The sequence below is a fragment of the Saccostrea cucullata genome, unplaced genomic scaffold (genome assembly GCF_032062105.1).
Source record: "Saccostrea cucullata isolate Sc308-1 unplaced genomic scaffold, CSIRO_AGI_Scuc_v1 ctg1486, whole genome shotgun sequence".
Lineage (NCBI taxonomy): Eukaryota > Metazoa > Mollusca > Bivalvia > Ostreida > Ostreidae > Saccostrea > Saccostrea cuccullata.
In genome coordinates, this window is record NW_026938932.1 from 35405 (window position 1) to 60684 (window position 25280).

Below are 25280 nucleotides of genomic sequence, written 5' to 3' on the forward strand. Positions count from 1 at the left end.
TCATCTTCAGTGACCCTGAAAGCCTAGTGCAGATTTAAAACTTGAGCCCTTTATCGACAAGGAGTGATGTCTCCATATGAATGAAAAAAGCTTGGAAGGGATGTTAAACAATCAAACAATTTACAAAACATATTTTTCTAATATTTTACATTCGTTCTAAATGACAATGAGGCACCGGGTGAGATGAACGATTTACATATATTGAAAAAAAAAATTGAAAACATTAATTTAGTACGAAGACACACATAATTTATAAGTTCACTGTAAAACTTTTTCACTTTTCAAAAAAAAAAAAAAAAAAAAAAAATCTAAACATTTAGTGAGGCATTTGCCTCACTTGCCTCAATGGTAGTTACGGCCTTGATGTTGGCAAGAAATAGAGAGCGATAGTTTTTACAGATGAAGTATCTGTAACGCTTTTAATTAAAAACGTGCATATCAATATAGACAATAAATTTACTCAATTACAAGAAACTTTAAAAAGAAACAATTTATATCAAAATAATGTGCTTTTCATATAGATTTTAAATATTTCATTGATTTTGATATCAAACTGCATCCTTTGGAGCTATTAATTGGACTATAAGTTCAACAGAAATGTCCAGCGTCTAAAATGACGTGCAAAAATAAGACAATGCCTATTTCCGAGTTGTTGAATTTTGTTCTTCCCATCAACTACAGAAATAATAGAATGTTCATAATGCGCTGCTCTAAACGGCCAGATTGAATGTCAGAATTATATATTTACTTCATTAATTAATTTTTTACGCAACATTTAGAAGGTTCAACATATTTGTCCAGTGGACGTTTTTAACGCGTAAAATTCGTTTTGCTTCAACGTAATGTATAAAAAAGCGTTAAAGAGTGCTTCGAGTAATTAACAAAATTTATCATATATGTATACAAATCCCAGCGCCTTATATGTTCATAAGTTTAAATGTTAGTAGCTATGACTTTTTAAACTCGTATTTCAAGTACAAAGAGGAAGCGATAGGGTACCAGTCAAGCAAGTAACACTATTAGAAGCATTACGTCAATTTTTCTGTAGCGCTATTAAAGCGTAACGTCAAACGTCACCAACATCGCGCGTAAAGTCTAAACAGTTCTAATAGATGTGATAAGAATATAAATTCCGCCGAGAACAAGTTTTAAACGCAATAACTCTCCTCATGCCCCTGTGCTAAAAATAGCGACATGTAATGCTATAAATACTAATAAAACAAACGGGGCGGGGCACTTTGACAGGGGTGAGAGAGGTCCTAGGGAGTTTTGGTTTAAAATACATTGCATAAGCTCAAAATCTTCTTGAAATATCGCCCGGAAATGATAGTGTTACACACAGACAGAATGTATAAATTTACGACCTTGAACTTTAACTTTTTGACCTCAAAATCAATAAGGGTCTTCATTAGGCCACAGGGAGTTGTTATGTAAAATTTCATTGCAATATCTCAAATGGTTCTAGAGATATCGTGTGGAAACGAAAGTGTTATAACAGACAGAATTTGCTTTTTTATTACCTTGACCTTTGACCTTTTGACCTCAAAATCAATAGGGGTCTTCTTTAGTCCATAGGAAGATGCTATGCTAAATTTCATTTCAAAAGCTCCAAGGGTTCTCGAGATATCGTGTGGAAACGAAAGTGTTACAGACAGACAGAAAGACGGACGGACGGACAAACCCGAATTAATATCCCCCACTTTTCAAGCGGGGGACAACAATGTCGAAGGGGCACTTTTTCTTGAGAGCTAATTGCATTTAACATATCCATAGCTTTAAAAAAATTATTATTAAAAAAACTAGAGATACTATGAGTAATGAGCTCACTAAATAAATTCACTAATTCACGAATTGAATTGCACTAGTTCACCGATTGAAAAAAAAAAGCATTAGTGTTCTTACCACTTAAAAGCCTCAAAGACTGAAATGATATTCAAAACTTTTAAATATTATTATATAATTTAGGACTGCGCCTGAGCGATATGTCTTCTACCCATAAAATTGACATAACGGCATCATAAACATCTGCTTCCTCAATAAAAATGGAACTCATAAATTTTCATATTTTGCAATAGGCCCGCTACAAAATTACTTCTGGGTACAATGTCCCTGAGGCTGACGTTAAAAAATGTTATAATTCCTCATTGATATATCCTATATAGTCAAGGCTTTGGAAATATGGTGGATTCTGAAAGGGCACTAATCGGTATGCCATCATTAGCAGACATATTTTTATGTTCCCATGAAGAAAATTTTCGTTAGAAAATTCATAAAAAAAAAAAATCTTTTCCTGTGTCGATTCCCTGTGTCAATTAAGCAAAAAGATACTTAAAAATATTTATACATTTAGTCTGAAACAAGACAAGAATCCTTCCTTTAGTATAATTTAATAGCTGTAATAAATATCAGTTGTGAAAAAAAAATGAAATTTTCAATCTACAATGTTTTTCGTTTCAATGCTTAAAGGAAGTAATATCGTTATTTTGTTTTATTCCTTGAAAGTATTTATTATGGTCATGAAAGGTAAGAACAAACCAAACTATCACCTAGGATACTGAAAATAACACATTTGGCATCTTATCTGAAAAATAAATGTACAGTGTGTTGTGTAACCGAACGGAAATATGACGTTGACAACTCTAGCTATTCGTCTAACAAAGAGCAAGAGCCACGTTAGGCCTTATTTGGCCCTGAGAATTTCCGAAAAATCAAAAACGCTCAGTTTAGGTTGCAAATGCAGTATTTATCACTTCGAGTGTTGGTGACCACGTATCTATAAATCATGAGGTAATTTTTCCTGTATTCAATACATTATGACGTCATAAAATGCGTCATTTCCCACATTTCCAAATTTCTTTGAAAATGGCCTAAAGTTGAAGTGTTTTTTCAATATTTCATATAGAGTACAACCTCTGATCCAAGATATGCAAAAACATAATGAGAGTTCTTTTTCTGAAGATCAAAAAACATGTTTTATTTTTTGGATCGTGGGCTGTGTTCATATTTTAATTCTTTGCTGAAGGTAGTCAAAATTATGCATGTTTTCTGCAAATTTCAAGAACATTGCAATTTCTCAAACCTGTTTTCTAATATCTAAATACTCAAAACGTAATTTTATTATAGAAAATGAAAGCACCAAGTGTCTACTTTATTCTGATATATAAAATGGGAAAGAGGGTGATAGTTAATTAATTGATAGAAGTACAGGGCCATTTTATGCATAAGATGGTTCTTGCTCTTTAAAGTATCAAAATAATTGTTCTAAAGGAAGTGAGATATTTTGTTACTACCAACCCATTACTTTAATAAGATGTTTAGTACCTTGGCACCTTGGACTATATGTCAAGTAATAAAGATAATGATCCCCCCCCTCCCAAAATGTATAAAATACTCTTTTGTCTCAGACGAATACACTAAATGTACATTGCATACTTTGTTTTATACCTTTACAAAATACCAAAAAAAAAATGAATTTAGTCTTCACCCTTTACCAAGGACTTGTGTACGTAGTGGAGTTTTGCAAACGTAAATTTAAGAGTTGCAAGTAATTTTAGTAGAGGATTATTGCAAGTTCCATCTGTAGAGGCATAAACGAGGTCATAGAATGATGGTGATAATGAATGAATAAAGATTTTTTGACGTTGATGGCATCGTTATTTTGTTTAAGTCTTCATTATCTTCCCTTTTCTTGGCATATATTTGATATTTTTTTATACAGAAATTTTTAAGGAGTCATTTTTTGCTATGACTGAAACCGTAACACTTATTGTCACAGGTTTGTGTAAAAAAAAGGTCTGTAATGATTAAAGTATTTGCTATCATAAACTCATTTTAGACAACGATTGGTTCATATCTTTGACAGTTATCATAGCAATATACCTTGAAGTTTGAAAATAGCGTTTATGAATGGGATCAAATAGTTACCATTTGCAACAATGCAGAAAAGAGAAAGTGTCTCTTTCCAAACTTCAAAGGCTTTATGTGTTATACAGATGGTTCACACATTTTGAAACCGAGTATTATTGCTAGCGCTATTTTAGTCTTATGTTCCCAATGGTACCAATTTTGATGGATCGGATGCGCATTTCGACAAATTATGTCTCTTCAGTGATGCTTATTGCCGCAACATTGGAAATTAGGAATATCCTTAAGAATTTAGTTGAAATGGTAAGGGGCCAATGATTGGAGCCAAGTACGTATGTACGTACTCTCTTATCATTAACTTTGCCCCACTGTAGATATCGACGATATCGAAGATTTATTGTTAAACTTATAATGCTTTAACCAAAATTTAACCCTAACACTAACCATAACCCCCTGTCGATAAAACCCCAAGCCCTCTGCTTGTCATCCTAATTTTTCATTTCAATACCGAATCAAAATGGACATCGCTTTTTGCCTTGTTAAATAGTGTTATATCTCAGTTAAAGAAAAAAAAATTATGGAAACAGAACCCATATTGATACGACAAGATATTGTCATGATATTGTCGACACAGATTTGTCTCTTAAATGGCATTTTATTGGCAATTTAATTTCTGATGTGGATAAATAGCGTTACGATATCGTTCAATTTGTATGTTGTATTTTGGCAAACTGTTTATATTAGACATTGAATTTGTCTATGGGATGTTACGATGGATGAGAACGGTCAACAGGGGATGCTTAATCCTCCTAGGCACCTGATCCCAACACTGGAACTACCAGGGGTCCATGAATTGTTCCCTTGTTCTTAAATGTACTGTTTATATTTTTAAAGATAGAATCCTTTTCTTCATATTCAACGTTTGTATAAATAAGAATTGAAATGAAGAATCACAACAGGGCTACAGTAGTACTATTTGTTGACATGCCAGGGAGAATTGCTCTATCCCAGTACAAGGAAGGACATGTAGATATATATGAAGAAGGCTGTGCAAAACACTTGAGCTCTGTTGTTTTCCACCTCCGTTTTCCTACAGAACACTTGATGTCTTAATGTAAGTCTGTTGGATTATACTTAACTCCACCTAGTTCTTTTTCGGTGAAGATTTCTGTGCATCCAGAAGGGCAGCCTTAAATTCTATGTAAAGTAACGTGTACGAAAAAAGATTTTTTCTGAAATTGTTAACACGGGAGAAAAGGTAATTTTCTTTAATTTTTTCTCAAATAATAATTTATATTTTTCTAGGGACTAGGGACATGCTTTTAAAAGCTTTCTTATACCCACATCCACCTAGATCCTTTATACCTCGAATATACGCCACTAGATTTTCAATGCTTTATATGAAATTCTACAATTGTCCATGAAAAATAACTTTCCAAAACATCACTGAAATTTTCAATTTACCAATTTGGATAACAAAATTGTTAATTGTATTAAAAGATCATTTATAAATATTCTAAGATTTTATCAACAAAAGTTTATATACCAATAAATAAAAATTATATCAGAAGTTGTATCACAAATTAATAAGATATGTATCAGGTACCCTTTTAAGAAAATGAATTTTCTTTCGCATAAACGAACAAGAATATATATTATGTTTTAAGACGATGTTATGTATATATGCTTTAAAAAATTGAAACACAAGGACGAATTAAGAAGCTATGCATATAGATATAGACCAACAAAGATATAGATAAGCCGGAAGATCATTTACAAATATTGGAAGCTTTTCAAAAGCAAAAAATTAAAAAAAAAAGAAGGAAAATAATACTAGTTTATCAATCATGATACGATGGAAAACTTTCTTCCTTGATTTGGGCGAAACTTGGCAAAGGTTTACAGAACCTTAGTTATATGTTTACATATGTATACGTTTTTCTATTAAATTACGAATATTGTATGAATACTTTATTTTCAAAAATGAAATGTTTTATAGAGACAATATTTTTTCTACTTTTTAATCATAATTTCTTTCTGAAATAAGAATCTAAGAAATATTGCATCATTTAGTTCTGTTATGCATAAAAAACAAGATTGAATCGATCTGAAATATAATCTTTAAAAAAGTTGATTCTATAACATGTTGTTTTTCTTTAAAATTCAAGTATATAAAAATCAATCTAATTCGAAGAAAAAATAAGCATGATCAATTAAACGAAAAGCCCAATAAACGATAAAAAAAACTGGGAGAGAGACCAAACACGGATCTCTGAAACGAACAGAAATAAGATCAGTTGCCATGAAGGAGTATGTAACCGTTGTTCACCAGTCATACAATCTTCTATGGAATCATGGTAAAGTTCGTGGTGGCTAGGTAATCGTGGTATTTATAGGGTACCCTGCATGCACGACCTCACATTCTCAACGAATGATAAGTGTTTTTTAAGAGAGAAGAGAAATAGAAAAAAGTTGATTAATGCAAGAAGATAATTCGTGCACATGGGAATTAAAACGGTTTGTTGAATATTTCTGTTTTCCGAAGATTCCATAAACATACAGAAAATGTGCTCTTCGTACTAATTCGTACTAATTTTTATGAAGAACATAAACCTATACCAAAAATATCTAATACGATAAAGCACCAGATTAGAAGCCCCAAAACTATAGCTAATGCTCCCGTTTAAAAATATAAATAACAAGTTGCTGTCCTTTAAAAAAGGACTGCAATACATATATCATATGCATGTGTTTCTAGCCGAAATTCAATTTAAGAAAATTTCTAGGTGTAGTGAATATTCATGTAGGTTTGTTCACATTTTCACACAGCTGTTCTAAATATATAAGGAAGAAATCTTATCAAGCGAAAAATAGATCTGATGTACACGTGTAGCACAGCTTTGTAGTACGCAGATTTTTTTTGTCGAACCCTCCCCCCCCTACCCTAAATTAAAACCGTTGCTACAGACCTCTATCAAACAGTATGGACTGGAACTTTCCTCTAATCGCTGATTGGTTGCTCGTACAACAGACAATTTCTGTGTCAATGTTGATAATATGAGTTGACCAATCACATGAATTGTTTACGCTGGATGCATCTGTCGAAAAAAGATCGTGACGTGATGCAAAACTTTATATTTAACTGAAATTAATAGTTTTTGCTACTTTTTAAAATGCTTGTGCCATAGAATCAATGTTTAGTTTGTATACAAGAGTACATGTATACATAAGTATATGTATAAGAGAAAAATTCGGATCCGCCAATGAATATATAAATACGATATGCGGATTTAAAAGCGCGATTTGCCAATTGATAGCATATTCTAATTCGAATAGGGCGAATTATTTTACGGGAAATTTGCCTAAGGGGCGAACTCTCTAGCATGCGTAGCCTGTCGCTTGCCCATGGCATCCGGTTTAACCTCCCTTATATATTTACTGCGTGGACCTCAGGGTCCACGCAACTAACCTCTACTCTACTTTAAACACGTGCATAAATCCATGTGGTTAGCCATAAACTTTTTATAGGTTGAGCAAATCTTTCACAAATACCTGAAGCAATTAACATAAATTATATCTTTGGTAATAGAAGAGGTGCCAGTAAATACGGTATGTAAAGGGTAAATTGATGCTTGATTGATTGTGTATTGTTTTATATCACATTCTAGAATTTTTTCTCCTATATAGAGACGTCATCATATACAGGTGAAGGGCCTCAAATTAAAACCTTTACACGTCATTTAGGGCCATTAAGCAGCGAGGGTTCCTTATAGTGACAACGCCTATCGTGAAACTAAACCTATGTTTTAAGGTCTCATAAGGAAAAACTAATGTCATATTTATATATTTTCAAGTATGACTTTTCATGGTCTGTTATCTCAATTTATCTGTAAATTGCCAAAATTTGCCAGGGAAGGTGATAACAGAAGGCTTGTATAAAAATATTGCACAATACTAAATTGCAAAATTGAATTTTTTATCCGTACAAAATTTATATAATATATACAAGTAAATGTTTAACTACTAAGAATAATAACACACGTACGTGAAATATACGGAAATAACGAACAGAAGCTCAAGCTCAAAAGTCCATTGAACACAGATCAGAAGCAGAGCAAACAAGGACCTCTAAAACATCACTCGTGTGATCTGGTTTCATCGGGGAGTGGACATCTCCTGCCGACCAGTTACGTATATCTGTGCATTTTATCATTAATTGGAATCTAACAGAACTTCCGTCGACAATTCAGTATATAAATATTGGTCTGACAATAAGTATTAAAAAAAACCTGTCAACATTTGACTAAATGATAGAAATGATAGAATGAATTTGCTGCATCCCCGATTTAGATACGTGCATGTATGAGACAGTTTTTATACGATGTAATTTTATTTGGGATGCAGTATGTCAATAAGTAGTAAAAAACAAACTCGACTTATCAAGTCAAACAATGAAACCATTCATAACAATTAAAGGAAGCTCTCCCAGTCATGTACTGAAAACTTCTGTTTTACTGCCACTTATAAAAATCCACTTACTGTGTAAACTATATCAGGGAACTTAAAAAAAGGAAAGCAGTAGAAGGCAGATGTATAATTTTACTGGCTTCATATATCTTCCTTGTCCTAAGATAAAAATGCGTATTTATTGTCGGATTGACATATGGATCAGATAATTCATCTGCAGAAAAGGTCAGTTTATTTTAACAGTTTAATATTCCATACATAAAATTAAACTACTAATTTACTATCATTTTGTATTCCTCTGTAAATTGATATAAATCCTATTCATAATGTACATTTTCCAAAAAGTCAAAGTAGAGATATAAAATTAACACTTTTTTTATTTTACTATGAATATATGGCAGTAATTGTTGCAACTATGTAGAATTCATTTACAAATACAATTTATTTATAAATGAGGTTTATGATTTTTTAACAAAGATCTTTATTTTTTATTGGTAAATGGTTACCCTTGTTATTTTGAATATTTTGCGGAGATAACGAACAGTATTCTAGCTCAAAAGTCCATTTACCGTTCATTGTAGTTCAGTCGGTAGAGCTCTCCCTCCGTAAGTTCGAAAGGGCGCGACTGACCCAAGTCGATAAAAATTGGTGAGCAACTGTTCCTTCGCCATGTGCTCGGCACTTGAAGTAAAAGTTGCTTGTCCTTCGGATGAGATCTTAAAAACAGAGGTCCCGTGTCACGGCTGGTGTTGGCACGATAAAGGTCCCTCACTGCTCAATGGCCCTGAGTCCCGAGTAAAGGTCAACATTTGAGGCCATGCACAGGTCCGGTATATGGTTACGTGTCTCCATGAGTAAAAAATCTCCAACGGAACGCAGAACAACAACAATCAATCAATCAATCAATCAAAAGTCCATAAATCAATACAAAATAGGACCAAAGCAAACACGGACATTTCAAACATCAGAGGTGGGATCATGTGCCATGGAGGAGTGAGCATCCTCTGCCAACCGGTCACAAACCCGCCGTGTACTCCTTGTCATGATCGGGAAATAACGAAAAAAAAAACGTCAACAAATCAGTGTGTATATATAATGGCCTAACAAGAAGCATGAAATATGATCGTCAGCATTTAACTCAATGATAAATTGTATTTGCTGACAAGGTCATTGTATCGACCATAGAACTTACGAAATGATGACTTTAAACGAGACAGTTAATTTTATTGTTTCAACAACTTGCTTGTCAATAATTTACCTCGTTTTAAAAATTGTTCATACGTAGAGCATGCTCTTGCGTATCGAAGAAACTGAGAGATATAAACCCCGTATACATGTGATGAAGGTATTTTGCTACATAAGTAAGTGAAGTTGACAATTGAAAAGTTATAGATGTCTTGTTTGAAATAAAGGTTTGTTAATAGATTACCTTTAACGTCCTTTTCAAATAACAGCTGTGTCAGACTCTGTGGTATCATTTTATTTCAAGCTGATGAAATATGATTTAACCAGATAGTGCTTGACCTACATTCAAAGGAAATATTAATGTGCTTATATAAGTACATTAATACATAATCTGTAAACTGTAACTATCTACATCCTTTTTATACAAAACATTCTCAGGGTTTATTTTAGTATTCTTTATGCATTCTAAAAACAATTACTAACTACGGATTATTACAGAGGATCTTACAATAGTTTATATAGAAAAATGACTTGATTAACTTAGACTGTCTGAAGTCATTCAGACTATGTAACATGCTTTAAATTACCGACATATATATCTTACATTCTTTCTTCTTCATCTCAGACTTCTATGGAATCAATCAAAAAAGCATGGTCTTTAGTATCTAATATAAATATTTTAAAAGTTATAAATTCTATAATAACTTTTCATGTCGAGACTACATCTACGAGTATATTTAAATATACAGACATTTACAGACTCTTTAAAGCAACAGTATAAGAACTAGTATAAGGAGTTTTGTCCTCCAGTGGTTTATTTTAATTTGATATCCTGTTATATCACCAATACCGAAAATTAAAATTAACGATGATACATCACTCGGTGCTGTGACTTAGGAATATAGAATTAAGGTTTTACAATTATACTAAGTTAATTTTGAAAATTTAATTCTTCGAATCACATGATTGAAAATTTTTTGGCCTTTTCTTATTGGAACTCTGATATTTAAGCGCATAAAAATACAAACTGCTGCATCATCTGGTTTCAAAATGTTACAAGAACTACTGTTACTTTCATGTTAACAACACTAATTGAAATATGTATCGCAAAATACATTTGAATTTAATTTCCTGTTTGCAGTGTTAATATACAATTAAAGTATAATTTAAGCAAACATTATATATAAAACTAGTAAACTCTTGTGCTATTTTTGAAACATTTTCCACGGCCTTAGAATGGATTGGTAAGGTTAAGGGGCATATTCCTCACATAACTCATATATTGGACGATTTTCTTTTTATTGGTCCACCTGCATCGGGAATATGTAATCAAAGTTTACATGTTTTCAAACTTACATGTGAAAGTCTAGGTGTTTCTTTAAAGGCAGAAAAGACTTCTTGGGCAACTACAAACTTGGTATTTCTTGGTATTGAAATCAACACATTGGCTATGGAGATTAGGTTGCCGCGCGATAAATTGGAGAAATTAAAACAAGCTATAGATTCAATGAAATTTAAGCGAAAGGTTACCCTTAGAGAACTTCAGTCCTTGATAGGACTGCTTAATTTTGCTTGTCTAGTGATCGTGCCTGGGCGTACATTCTTAAGGCGGCTCATTGACCTAACAAAAGGCCTTTCAAAGCCTCACCACCACAAAGACATGGTTAGAGAGAGTAGGCGTGATCTGGCTGCTTGGTCATTATTTATAGATCACTTCAATGGGAAATCATTATTATTTAAACATATCTGGGTGACATCGAAACAAATTCATCTCTACACTGATGCAGCAGGTTCTCTGGGGTTTGGAGCTGTATTTGAAAAGAAATGGTTCTATGGGTCTTGGCCAGAAAATCTGAAGGATTATGATATTACCCTCAAGGAATTATTCCCGATTGTGTTAGCTGTCGAACTATGGGGATCTAACTTAAAGAATTCTTGTGTCATATTCCATTCAGATAATGCAGCAGTTGTTCACATTGTGAACTCGCAAACATCAAAAGATTCAAAAATCATGATTTTGGTGAGAAGATTAGTTTTGGCACTTATGACATACAATATTCTCTTTTCGGCAGAACACATCCCAGGAATGTTCAATATTTTACCAGACCTACTTTCACGCTTACAGATCGAGAAATTCAAAGAAGTGTCCGTGGATATGGAGGCCAAACACACCAGCATACCAATCCATCTTTTGCAACTCTCCAAAGCACAGCATGTAGTTTAATAGACGCAGCATTGGCTCCTAACACAAAGAAATTGTACAGGCAGGCCCTAAATTGTTTCAGTAGTTTTATTCAGAGTTATTACAAGACTGACTGCATTAAGGAGATTTCCCTTGGACAGGTTATTTGTTTCGTGTCATACCTATTCAGTTTAGGAAAAGCACCAAGCTCAATATCAACTTACCTGGCAGCATTGGCTTACTATTTCAAAATGACAAATGCCCCAGATCTCTCAAATCATTTCTTGATCAAGAAAATGTTAAGTGGGGCAAAACGGCTTGTCAATTCTTCAGATGTCCGACAACCAATTACTTTGGATATTCTTGGGAAGCTCCTGGTGGCAATACCACATGTAGCCAATTCCAAGTACCAAGAATATTTGTACATGGCGATGTTTCTTTTAGCATTTTATGCTTTTCTAAGAGTGGGAGAAATCACAGTTCGTTCTGGCTCAAATCCAAACCTGTTGCTTCGAAGAAATGTTTCTTTCAGGCGTGACAAAAAACAAGTACGCATGGTTGTTACAATGATCAACTTCAAACATAATTTAGGTAAAAAACCTGTCCAGCTGGAAATAAATCCCCAACCCAAATGCAGCTTTTGTCCGGTGCAAGCTATGAGAAATTATTTGGAGATGCGAGGTGCAGAAGAAGGAGCCCTATTTTGCTACAGATCAGGACGACCCATCTCGCGTACAGAATTTTGTGATGTTTTGAGGTCAGCACTAAAATTTTCCAAGCTTGATTCTAACACATTTAAAGCACACAGCTTCAGGATAGGAGCAGCAACCCAGGCACATTTACAGGGTTTTTCAGATTCACAAATAAGAGTCATGGGACGATGGCACTCAGAGTCATTTAAGAGATACATTAGGGTATCAATGTTTCCAACATTTTAGTGTGTACATGTTTTTGTGAAGAGGTTAGAAGCTCCAAATATAAAGGATAACTGTCTGAGGCGGTATCCTTTATTTTTGGTCACTTGATTGTATTTTGAAGGAAGGGGGATTCTGTTTGAAGCATTTTTCATCTCTTTTCATTGCATCCCTTTCCAGGTAATAAATTCTTAATAATCTCATAATTTGGCATATATATGATGTTTTAGGTTAATTTCATGGTGTCATATTTTTTATCATGAATGAGAGAGTTACACTGCAACATGTTTGATTGTCTTAATTTATAGCTACATTAACATGTACGGTAAATTTATTAGATTTGGGTGACTGTCTGAGGCGGCACTCAAGATTTTTGATATGGAGGATTGTTAATGTTTCATGTCATTTTTTCTGTTACAAGATATGTAATGATTATGTACATATGTTAATAACTTTCAACCTGTGAGTGGATGGTGGAACTATATCTTACTAAGCCTAGTGTGTTTTATATGTTAGAATTTCTTATATGGATCATTTCCATTATCCGTCTAGTGCATTATATATAGCGGGACATGCTGATTACTATTACTTGATTTTGTGTTATCGTTTAACAGACAATATACATGTATACGCATATATTCATATTTGGTTAATGTTCAGACAAGGCTATGTTCCTTATGGGCAGGATAAAACAAGGGGAATTTAAACAGAGGATTATTTGAGTAAGAACAAAAATTTCGTTTCTATGCAGTATGGTCTATAACTTAACAGTAATATTTAATTAGTGTGATGAGTATGTGTATAATACAAGATGACAAAACTTTATATAAAATTTTTGAATGTGAATCGATTACTGTTCCTCTTAAGTATTCCATTGATCCCTATATCAATTTATTTGTTTTATTATCATACTCATGTTGAACTGAAGCACATTTTTGGGTGGGGCGAGGGACCCTTCTCTATAAGTTCATTGTCCCTCTTGTGGGATATTTTTTGCACCCCACCTTCTGCTGCATTCTGAAATTGTAAAATTTTTCATTTTATTTGGCATTTGTAATGTAATAAATGCTCTATTCACAAACACTCGCTTTATCATTTTAATGGCTGCAGAACAGAGCTGCAAATGTGCTTCAGGTACATGTACATACGAACTGAGTTGTTCATGATTGCCCGCATTTAAGAGCACATAAGTGTATTTATGTATATAAAGGAATTTATGGGATCTAAATGCTCAAAGGTTTTTGTATTTTGATTTACTAATAATGTGTATGAATGTTTGGGTCTTGAGGGGTTTTTCCGGGTTATAGTTTCCAAGCGCCCTCTATTTACGGCTATTAGCCTAACCCATATTCATAATTCCGCTTGGCTCCAAAAAACGTGGTTTGAAAATTTTACCCTCCTCCACCCCCCTTCAAACCTCCATGCACATTTTTATTATTGTTCAGATTACTGATTTTCTTGTGTTGAAGGTGTGGGATATTTTTTGCACCCCACCTTCTGCTGCATTCTGAAATTGTAAAATTTTTCATTTTATTTGGCATTTGTAATGTAATAAATGCTCTATTCACAAACACTCGCTTTATCATTTTAATGGCTGCAGAACAGAGCTGCAAATGTGCTTCAGGTACATGTACATACGAACTGAGTTGTTCATGATTGCCCGCATTTAAGAGCACATAAAACAGCAAAATTCTCATTTCTCTACTAGGATTTTAGATCGGGCTCGCAGTTGGTGTAATTTTACCCTAAACAGACTTCCTGGATTGTTTGCAGTCGACTCGGGGATAACCACGATTTCATTGATCACGCAAAGAGAGCACGTTAAAAACGTTGTAACACGCTCCTATGTGTATATATGAGCTTGAATTAGATTGTTTTCAAGTTTAGATGTAAGGGGTAGTGTCTGATTAAAATTATGATATACCTATTAATATGAATAACATGCATTTGATCTGCGCATCAAGACGGAAGCGCAAGTGAAAACGTTGTGAAATGTCCCATGTGTACCTGCATCATAGGTGCATTATACATGTATTAAAGAGATGTTTGAAAATATCCGATTTGAGTTGTTTTATGTTTGAAATGGATGATGATAAATTATTTAAGAGCATGAGAGAAACATGAGCGAGAGATGCAAGGCAGTTTTGTAATTATGGAAAAGGAAAACAGAGAATCGGGTTCGGATTTTAACATTCCTGACCGAAATAGGCATGAAATTCGTTGTAAGTAGCATGAATAAAATTCCAAACATGTAATTCTAGATGGGAAACATAGGGAGGAAACGTGTATTTCTTTTTACTATGCTGAAAGTCGCTATTTCTTGGAATTGTGTTATTCTAGAAAAAAAAAATCAATTTTCAAATGAAATCAAGATTCATTCCATTAATATTAAATCTAGATAAAATTGAAATAAATTCCACATAGTAAAGAAAGCTAGTATACTTGGTATTGAAATGTCTTATTAGAACAGGAGAATGGAATGATATTAACAACAAAAGAAGAAATAGACAATACAAGCTTTAATTCATCTTATGCCTATCAGACTTTAAATTTCAGACAGAAAAAAATGTAGTTTTTGCCGATAATCAGTAGAATTTCATTATACTCAAGAGACTCACCGTAAAACTCTTAGGACAGTTTCTTTAAGGTGTCTTCTACCCAAATCCTCAATCTTATGTCGAGCTCTGGTGTTGTTTGAGTTGTAAATTTTTTTTTATACATAGCCATTGATTTTTTTTTTTTTGAAGGGACGGGGGGGGGGGGGGGGGGGGGGTGTATTTCATAAGCATTTGTTAAGGTGAGAGTTGAAAATACCTCCACATACTTAAGCTTGATTGTGACTTATGGGTCAATGGGGTCAAAGGTCAAGGTCATTTATTAAGGTCAAAGGACAAGGTCATCAAAAAAAAAAAACAAACATTATAAATTTTAATTTAAAATTTGAAGCTGAATCAAGGTAACGGTAGTGAATATATCATTTAACTTTTGGGTCAAGGTCAAAGGTCAAGGTCATTTAAAAAAAATGCATACATCAGCGATTTTAACATTTTCCCACTGACCTTGACCTTTGACCTTGACCTAATCTTCAAGGTCAAAGGTCAAAAGATCTCATGCAGTTGGGCCCATCTCTTCACGACTTGTCGTTAAGAAGTTTTTAGTTCTTCGTAAACATCATAACCTCGCGGGGGCAATAACTACTTAAAATGGGTTACGAATTCTTTTGCACTAATGGAATGAGAAGTGTTCTAAATTAGTCGCAGACATTGTTGAAGGTTTTGTACCTCTACGGTTTACGGTTTCGGAGGAGTAGCGATAACAAGGGTTTACACTGAAAGGGGCACTAACTTTCATAGGGTTCAATTTTAGGGGACAAGCTTGGAATCTCTGAAATGGTTTTAGGAGTACATACTAAAGATGCAAAGATGTCTAGAATTTGGTTAAGAACAAAAGAGCTATAAAAAATGCTTAATTTTACATATTTTGTATGACCTTGACCTTTGACCTTGACCTAGATTTTAAGGTCAAAGGTCAATGAATCTTTTGCAGTTGGTCCCATGTCTCTATGCCTTGTCCTTTTAGAAAAGTTCTTGATATTCGTAAACATCGCAAACATTCAGGGGCAATAATTCATTATAGGAGTTTACGAATCCTTTCGCAATGTTTGATTGGAGAGTCTACTAAATCAGTCGTAAACATTAATAAAGGTTTGGAGTCTCTGCGGTTTACAGTTTCGGAGAAGTAGCGATAACAAACATTTCTTGCGAAAGGGGCAATAACTTCGAAAGGGGTCTAGGTTCATTTATGCAGGGTCAACTGCAATAATCATTTACAGAGTACATTCTTATGGACTATAAATCTTTTCGATAAATCTTCAAACAAAAAAACATGCGGCGGAAAAATAATAAAAAAAAAAGAATAACTAGGAGACTTATTGTTCACAGAACAATAAGAGGTCTTTCCGCCTTCTTTGAATTTTAAATTTGTTTTATACCTGACTCCTAAAAATTAAATTCCATGAAAAAGAAACCAGAACTCTCTTAAAGCAGAGAAAAAATTAAAATAAAAAAAATGAATGACCTTGACCTTTGACCTTGAAAAAATGTTCAAGGTCAAAGGTCATGGGTCACAATGCAGTTGCCCCCATGCTTCTATGACTTATAGTTTTCAAGTTATAAGGTTTAATAGTAAGTACAAAGAACTTAAAGGGCAATAACTCATATAAGGGGTCATCAGATCCATTTGCACTTATACAGTGAATAAAGGCCTAAAGACCCTTAAGATATTAGTGAAGGTTTGGTGTCTCTACGGTCTACGGTTTTGGAGGAGTAGCGATAACAAGGTTTTTCGCACAAGGGGCAATAACTTTTAAAAGGGTTAATATTAGGGTACAAGAGTGAAATCTTTGAAACAGTTTTAAGAGTACATATTATTGATGCATAGACATTAAGTATATGTTAAAAGACAAAAGAGATATAAAAAGAGCTAAATTTTCCATTTGGAATGACCTTGACCTTTGACCTTTACATTAATTTCATGATCAAAGGTCAATGAATCCTATGCAGTTGGTCCCATGTCTCTATCACTTCTCGTTTTTAAATTTTTTAATTATTTCTAAAATTAAAAAACTTTCAGGGGCAATAACTCTTTGAAAGGGTCTACGAACACTTTCGCAATGAATAGATTGAAGAGTCTACTAAATGAGTCAAAGACTTTAGTGAAGGTTTCATATTTCTACGGTTTACGGTTTCGAAGGAGTAGCGATAACAAATAATTACATACAAGGGGCGAGAACTCCGAAAGGGGTCATAGGTCATATGCGTTGGGTATTTTTTTGAAATAACTTTTAATGGCAAGTATCATGAACTGCGAAGTTCTTCGATAAGTCTTTCGGTTCAGTTTTCGATAACGGAAAAATAATAACTAGGAGACGTATTGTTCACAGAACGATAAGAGGTCTTTCCAGCTTTTTAAGTGTTTCCGTGTCATTTGGGTTAAAAAAAAGAAGAAAAATGCAAAAAAGAAAAAAAGTACTCCTAGCAGGATTCGAACTCGGGACCCTCAGATCTACGCTTCAGAAACACGTGTATTTGTTTGTGGCACAAAGTCGAGAATAATGAATAGTTCTGAGAAACACGATTGGTGTATAATGAAAATGCCGATTTCCTGTAAAAACAATTCATCTGAGTTCGTTTATACTTTGAATAAATTGAGTTAATCATACAGAACTTATGATGCATTCGAACTTCCGTGTCGGCACTGTGTTTACAATGAAATGAAAATATAGGCGCGTTCGTTTTGACACATATGGTGAACTCATAGGTAAGATTGAATATTCATCTCTATTTAGATTAAATTAATAGTTATCAGCATAAATTAAACTTAAAACATGCATTTCATGGAAGAAAACTGTGTCACAGAGAGCGTGGAAATTTATCTGATAGGAAAAATTCGCTATTTTCCAGATTCATTTTATTTTATATTAAATCTAAATAAAATTGAAATAAATCTGAGTTAGGGTCAAGGTCAAAGGTCAAGGTCATTTTAACACCACCCCCCCTGAAAAAAACCCGTATATAAGCAATTTTGATATTTTCCCAATGACCTTGACCTTTGACCTTGACCTTATCCTCAAGGTCAAAGGTCTAGAGATCCCATGCATTGTCCACATGTCTTTACGACTTGTCTTAAAGAAAGTTTTCAGTTCTTCGTAAACATGAGAAAATGTCAAGGTCAATATCAACTTAAAATGGTTTACGAATTCTTTCGCACTTATAGAATGAAAAGTGTACTAAATTAGTCGCAGACATTGTTGAAGGTTTTGCACCTCTACGGTTTACGGTTTCGGAGGAGTAGCGATAACAAGGGTTTACACTGAAAGGGGCACAAACTTTTAGAGGGGTCAATCTTAGGGGACAAGCACGGAATCTCTGAAATGGTTTTAAGAGTACATACTAAAGATGCAAAGATGTTTACAATTTGGTGAAGAACAAAAGAGCTATAAAAAATGCTTAATTTTACATATTTTGAATGACCTTGACCTTTGACCTTGACCTAGATTTTAAGGTCAAAGGTCAATGAATCTTTTGCAGTTGGTCCCATGTCTCTACAACTTGTCGTTTAAGAAAAGTTCTTGATATTCGTAAACATCGCAAACATTCAGGGGCAATAATTCATTATAGGAGTTTACGAATCCTTTCGCAATGTGTGATTGAAGAGTCTACTAAATCAGTCGTAGACATTAATAAAGGTTTGGAATCTCTGCGGTTTATGGTTTCGGAGGAGTAGCGATAACAAGCTTTTATTGCGAAAGGGGTCGTAACTCCGATAGTTGTCAAAGTTCATATACACAGGGTCAACTGCGAAAATCTTTTACGAGGTACATTCTTATCGACTCAAAGTCTTTTCGATAAATCTTGAAACAAAAAATCACACGGCGGAAAAATAATAAAGAAAAAGGAAAAAAAGAAACAGAAGAATATCAATAGGTCTTTCCAGAGAAAGCTGGAAAGACCTAATAATAATAATAAACAGAAGCATTTCAAGAGGTCTTTCCACAGAAAGGTGGAAAGACCTAATAAACAAAATATTAAAAGAAATACGGTTATTGAAAAAAATCTAATACAAAAGCTACTTTTTTGGCATCTCTGAAGGTGTAAATGTAGGTATGACTCCACATGTGTGGATCATATGACAAAAGGAACCACTATATCAATGCTTTAACTTCTGTTTTGATAGCAAACCCATAAAAACTATTTTACTAAATGTAAATAAATGGAATGAGTAGAGATATTGTTTTAAACTGAAATCCTTTTCTATTTGTATATTTATTAACCTATTTGCATAAAATGCATTTGCTACTACTTGGTTTTCAACACATAATTATAGCTATCATGGTTTGTTTTGATTTGCTAAGAATTCAGCGTGTCGTAAATTGAAACGCTGACGAAGTCTGATAAATAGGTCAGTGTTGTCGTATGAACAAAGTAGACATTAACTTTAAATGTTTTTTAAAACAAAGTGGCCTAAGTGGCCTAAAATGATGATAATAAAGGAAAATACAAGCAATTAACCAGAGAAACGTTAAACTGTATGACTGAAAAAGAAATATAAAAATCTGCATCTTCAATTGAATTCAGAATTTAACAAATCCTTTCCTATTCCATATATTAAACTAATGTTTCTTTTATTCTGATTCAATGCGATTTTTTTGACATGTATGTACTGAATCGAAGTTGCTCTCCTAAACCTACTTTCACATACTTATATCACTCATTTTTTTTGCTTTTTGCTAGACTTACAGAAGTAGCAAAATGAAGAAACTTCTCACAGTTTTCCTGTTTATTCTGTTTTCTGGTAAGTTCCTGTTCAAAAACAAACATATTTCTTTATTGTAAATGTTTTACTCTAATAGTTTTCTGAGAAATTTCATTTTTATCACTTTAAGTTTGTTAAGGAAGGATTTAAAATACCTTGAAATAGATAGATATTATTGACCTTATTTACCATTTCATTTTAGCTATTCTGAGTCTTCTATCCTCAGCCCAAAAAGAGTGTCCGGTGTCCGTCTTTTACATTTTTGACTTCTTCTCTAAAATCATTTGGTCAATTTCAACCAAAATTACAAGAAAGAATCACTAAGTGAAGAAAATTCATGTTTGTTCAAATGAAGGCTAACGTTTTCATGCAAGGGGAGATAATTAAGAAATACCGGTAGTGAAATTTCGGTATCATCTTCTAAAACTCTTCTCCTTAAAAAACTGCGGTCAAGAAAAGTTGAAATTTATTTGAACGCTTTACTGCAAACTTATTGCAAAATCTAAATTCATGTTCATACCATAAGCCCAAGTGTACGTTGGGGCCACAGGAATGGTCAGAGTTTGAAAAGAAATAAATTCAAAATGTCTTCTAAAATCTTCTTGAGAACAGCAAAGTTATGACTAGTGCTATATTCTTAAGTAGTGTAGATTCAAATTTATTCAAATTGAGGATGGGAAGAGTGAGGTCACAGAGAGTTTTATATATGAATACAAAGATAAAATCTTAAACTCTTCTGCTTAATAACAGCAATGTCATGGTTAGTAATATTGATACCAAAACATCCTAAGTTCGTGTAAATTTAAGTTGCCCCCAGTAAACTTTTCGATACTGAACTGCTTAGTTCTAGCCAATGTGCTGAGGCGAGCAATGTGGCCAATGACCTTATGCTATATACCTGTTTTTGTTGTAATTCATAAATACTAAATGTAAATACATTTATCTTTCATATTGCAGATAGAGAAATCTTTCACAGAAAAATAAAACATGTATTAATCTTGTTATTTTGTCGCCAGTGTCCACAGTAAAAACGTGTGATGGGGTTGAGGAAATAATCCTTCAGCCTTATTTTGGGAGAAAAGTGACCTACCCAGACGATTACCCGGTGAAAACAGGATTTGAAGCGTAAGAACTTTGCAATCTTTTAACAACTTGAATTTCTATTACTTGTTTTTCATAGGACATTTGCAATGTCAAATGCTTTCAGAAGCAAGAACTGTACCTGGAAAATTTCTGCTCCGAATGGATATTTTGTTGTGGTTTATCCGAAATGGATATGTGACGCTGATGTAAATATTGGTCTATATTATGGTATGTTCCCCGCATCTCTCTCAATATTATTTCGTTCTGTGACAGGTCTTAAACAGCATCTATTCACTTTTAATGTACACCTTCTGATTTAGTAACTAAGCACCATTTTGTGGATATATTCAAACTGATAAAGATTTCAAAACTATACTTTACTCTTAAATTCTCGCTGAATTTTTCCAGAAGATTTTGAAAATAAACATTGACCTTTCTAAATACAAAATTAAGGGCATTCGTGGTTCGTACCACATTCAAAGACTTAATTAAATGCATGAAACTTAAATCTGTAGTATTTGTTTTTAATAGGTAAATTGTGATGAACCTACCGGTACATTAATAGAAAAATATATTTATTGAATTCCCATAAACATGCTACAAGGTAAAATATAAGAATATCAATATGACTTGACATTAAATAGTGAAATATACAGATAGCAAGGAAATTTAAAAAAAATTGTAGAATATGCGAGATTTGTAAAAAAAAAAATGTTAAATCAAGAAAAAATTAATCTATAAACAAGGTATTATTTTCAATATTAGTACAAAGAAGATTTAGACTGCACAGGTTGATTTCAAGATAAGAAAAAAAATTATAACGACGCTGAGCGCAATTCTATAAAGTATATGTACCTTTACTCCATTAAAATATCCTTGAAGATATAAATAAATATAAAATAGAATATCATTGGTATATGCATTTAAAAAACAAATAATGGATGTTCATTATGTAAAATAGATTCAAATTTCCGCGTGATACACGAAAATTCTGTAAAAATGTCATATGAGAGAATTGAAACATACAATAATGACCCTGGTCCAGTAATGCAATAGGTATACGTATGTTTAAATCCCCCCTCTCCAAAAAAATTAATATTAAGCTTTTCCCTTTTCTAATGAAGCTGTAATATAAGAAATGTTCTATACATTTTACCCCATAAGACATATTTCTTTAAGGTTCAACAACTTCAGCACAAAAAGACGCCTGTGTCACTTGTCCCAAAACTAGCGTCTGTAACGAGATTATACAAACTAGAACATCAGAGGTCCTACTTTCTATGTTGACTATTTCTTCCAATAGTGGAGGCGGATTCCAGCTTCGTTTTATGGCTGTGGAAAAGGATACAAGTAGATATAATTTTGCAATATCAATACACTGTCGATGCCCTCGTTTAAAATGCACATTCAATGGCAACATATACAGCTCCGTGCACTTTTTTAAACTCGCATGGTTTTTTGCAAAATTAAATGTCACATTATTGCAATACGAAATTGAGTACCGAAACAACAAAATACATTTTAAATTGATCATTTTGCTTAATTTTAATTTAATTGCACTAATTGAAACTAGCTTAGTTGCAAATTTTCAAAGTTTTAAACTGCCAAATAAATGAAAATGAATTTTCCTTTCAATAGTAACAATCAATTATTTTGAAAGATAAACCTTCAAAAGAAATACTAGTACTATATTATTCTATTTTTGGCATGACTTCTTTATACAACATTGTCCCTTTTTCGGCGCAACATTTCAACGAAATCGGGCGAGTATGCATATGGTATATGAGCAAAATATTTAAAAAAAATACTCATCTGAAAATTTAAAAGAAATATTATTCACGAAAGCTCAATTAATTCAATTTGAAAATAGCTATTCTTTTATATTTAGTCTATGTAAAAAATAATTATTAAATCTGAATGTGTATTATAGTTTATCTGTTTGTTACTTATACAATTGTTTGTTTGACATCAATAAAAGAAAAAAATGTAAATACTTGTAGTAGAATTATTCAGATGTAACATCGTTCCATTAATTGATAAAGTCCCCTTAAAAACAGCGACTTTGAAAACTTAAGATAATGCTTTTAAAGGACAAGTACCTTGGCATGAGATATTCAATACATATTTTAATTATGTCGTCATACTGAAGTTCGATGATGTAAGGTTGTATTACAAGAAGAAGGCGACATTAATTTGTGCAAAAATCCACGTGAGCTGAAAGAGTGCGCAGAATTGTATACTTATATAAATTTGTTTAACATGACATTGTAATTTTTGTCCATAAAAATCATACAGTCATGCACGCATTCCAAATCATTTTTTATTTACGCAGATTCTACATGCGTGAGTAGTGGTACAAGGCTGCTGGCGGAGAAGACACCAAACTTTATTATGTCTCCTAAATTCCCATCCAATTATGAAAGGTAATCAAAAAGAAGAGCTAAGAATTTATCGAATTTCATCCGTCAGCTTTTGAGAAAAAATTGTTTAGATCCTATGATGTTTCAATTATTAGAATAAACTAAATTATTGATTTATTTTACGATATTAAATTATGCAAGTTGCACAACATACAATGAAACGCTATGAATGTTGGCAATACTTTAAATTTAGAAGACTATAATTTCTTGTGGAGGAGGGATTTTAAAAAGGAAATTTTCAAAATGTAGAGGCTTAATTTCTTTAATATATTGGAGCGTTGGCACTACATGTCTTTATTCAAAAAAGGACGTGGCAACTTTAACTTTACAAGGAAAGTTTAATGTAGGTGTCTATTGATGTTTTAAAGTAAATGTTCACATTTTTTCAACATATTTGCCATATGTTGCAGATATTCCTAACAAAAATCTACAATAGTTATCTATAGTTTACTGCATGAAAAGTAAATACTTTGATACTTTGATTCACTATGGAACTTAACTTTAGAACTTTATTGTATATTTAGAGCCTTAAAAGTTCTAAAAATTACATACCGATGGTGTAATTTGTTTGAAAGAAAAATATGTAAATGAACAAGACACATGTCTTATGAATATCAGAAAATTACTTGAAAGGATAAAAATAAGTAAATCATATTGATCTGAAATTCATAGTAAAATTACCTTCACATATACTATAGAAGATCCTTTGATTTAATATAGTTGACTATAGTACTTTTTGGTAAAGGATAAATTGAAAGAGGCAACACAAAAATGAATTAGGTTAATCACATCTCTAAATTTACATAAATAGTTACATGTTTCGTTTTATATTTTGGAATTACAGAATACTTTTTCATGCTGAGCTTAGACCACATAGTTAATTAAATGCACTAGTCCCAATGTTTTTAGTACTACTTTTTAATAAAAAAATGACATTATTAGATCTGAAAAATATGAAATGCTGTTGCTCAGTAATATCTACAATGGCTTCAAACTCCCCTTGCAAATTTGAGATTTGAGGTATAAACAAATGTCTAAACTATACTTCTCTAAACATCATTGTCAATAGTGAAATATAAATTATTTATCTAATTTTGCAGCAGCAATAGTTGATAGATTTAATGTATTGTTGTCTTTTTACACCATAAGAATCAATTCCATATTTTAATTGAATTGATATAAACCATTAATTATATTGTCTTTTTGAATCTATGAAAAATTTAATTCTTACTACAATACTTACTAGAAGGATCCTTCTTTATAATTGTCTTATTTTCAGTAATTTAAATTGTCTATGGACCGTGGAACCAGCAGTTATTGAGAGAGATACCCGTTTGGTATTTGAATTTCGATCCCAATATCTAGAAATTGGGTTTGGTGGCTGCTCTGATTTTGTGAAGATAAATGGTCTCGATGGCAAGTATATATTGTGCATTTGTTGTGGTGAATTTTGTACTTTCAGATCCATTCTTACATATTTGTTACCCCTTATCAAGATTATACGAACACAGTTATCAATTTAAATTTTGACATTAGTATCAGCTACTCAGAGTCCTCGTCCTTACAGTTCAAATGTTATGACCAAGGTTTAATTTTTTCGTAATTACGGAAATCTCCAAGGTCAAGGTCAAAAAGTAAAATTTGTTGGTTTCCGATGAAAGGTCTTGCCACAAAAACTTGATATTTGAATTATGAAATTCCTTGTATCTACCGTATAAAAATTAAAGTTATGGCCAAAGTAAAAGTTTGGAATTTTTGTGTAAAAATGGTTCATACGCCAAGGTCAAGGTCAAAGGGTCAATGTTCTTGATATCAAATGAAAGGTCTTGTCACAGGAATTTAATATGTGAC

General features: G+C 32.8%; 2 protein-coding genes across 12 annotated transcripts in view; both read left to right on the forward strand.

Moving 5' to 3' along the window:
• The window catches only part of LOC134251852 (hemicentin-1-like), a 73790-nt gene that overhangs the window by 23128 nt on the left and 25382 nt on the right, over nucleotides 1-25280 (forward strand). The window lies entirely within an intron of this gene.
• On the forward strand, nucleotides 11476-14183 carry LOC134251855 (uncharacterized; the record flags this gene model as incomplete). The annotated part of the gene is made up of 1 exon (XM_062734285.1): nucleotides 11476-14183. A coding segment is annotated over one exon (1161 nt), but the record flags the coding sequence as incomplete, so codon positions are not given.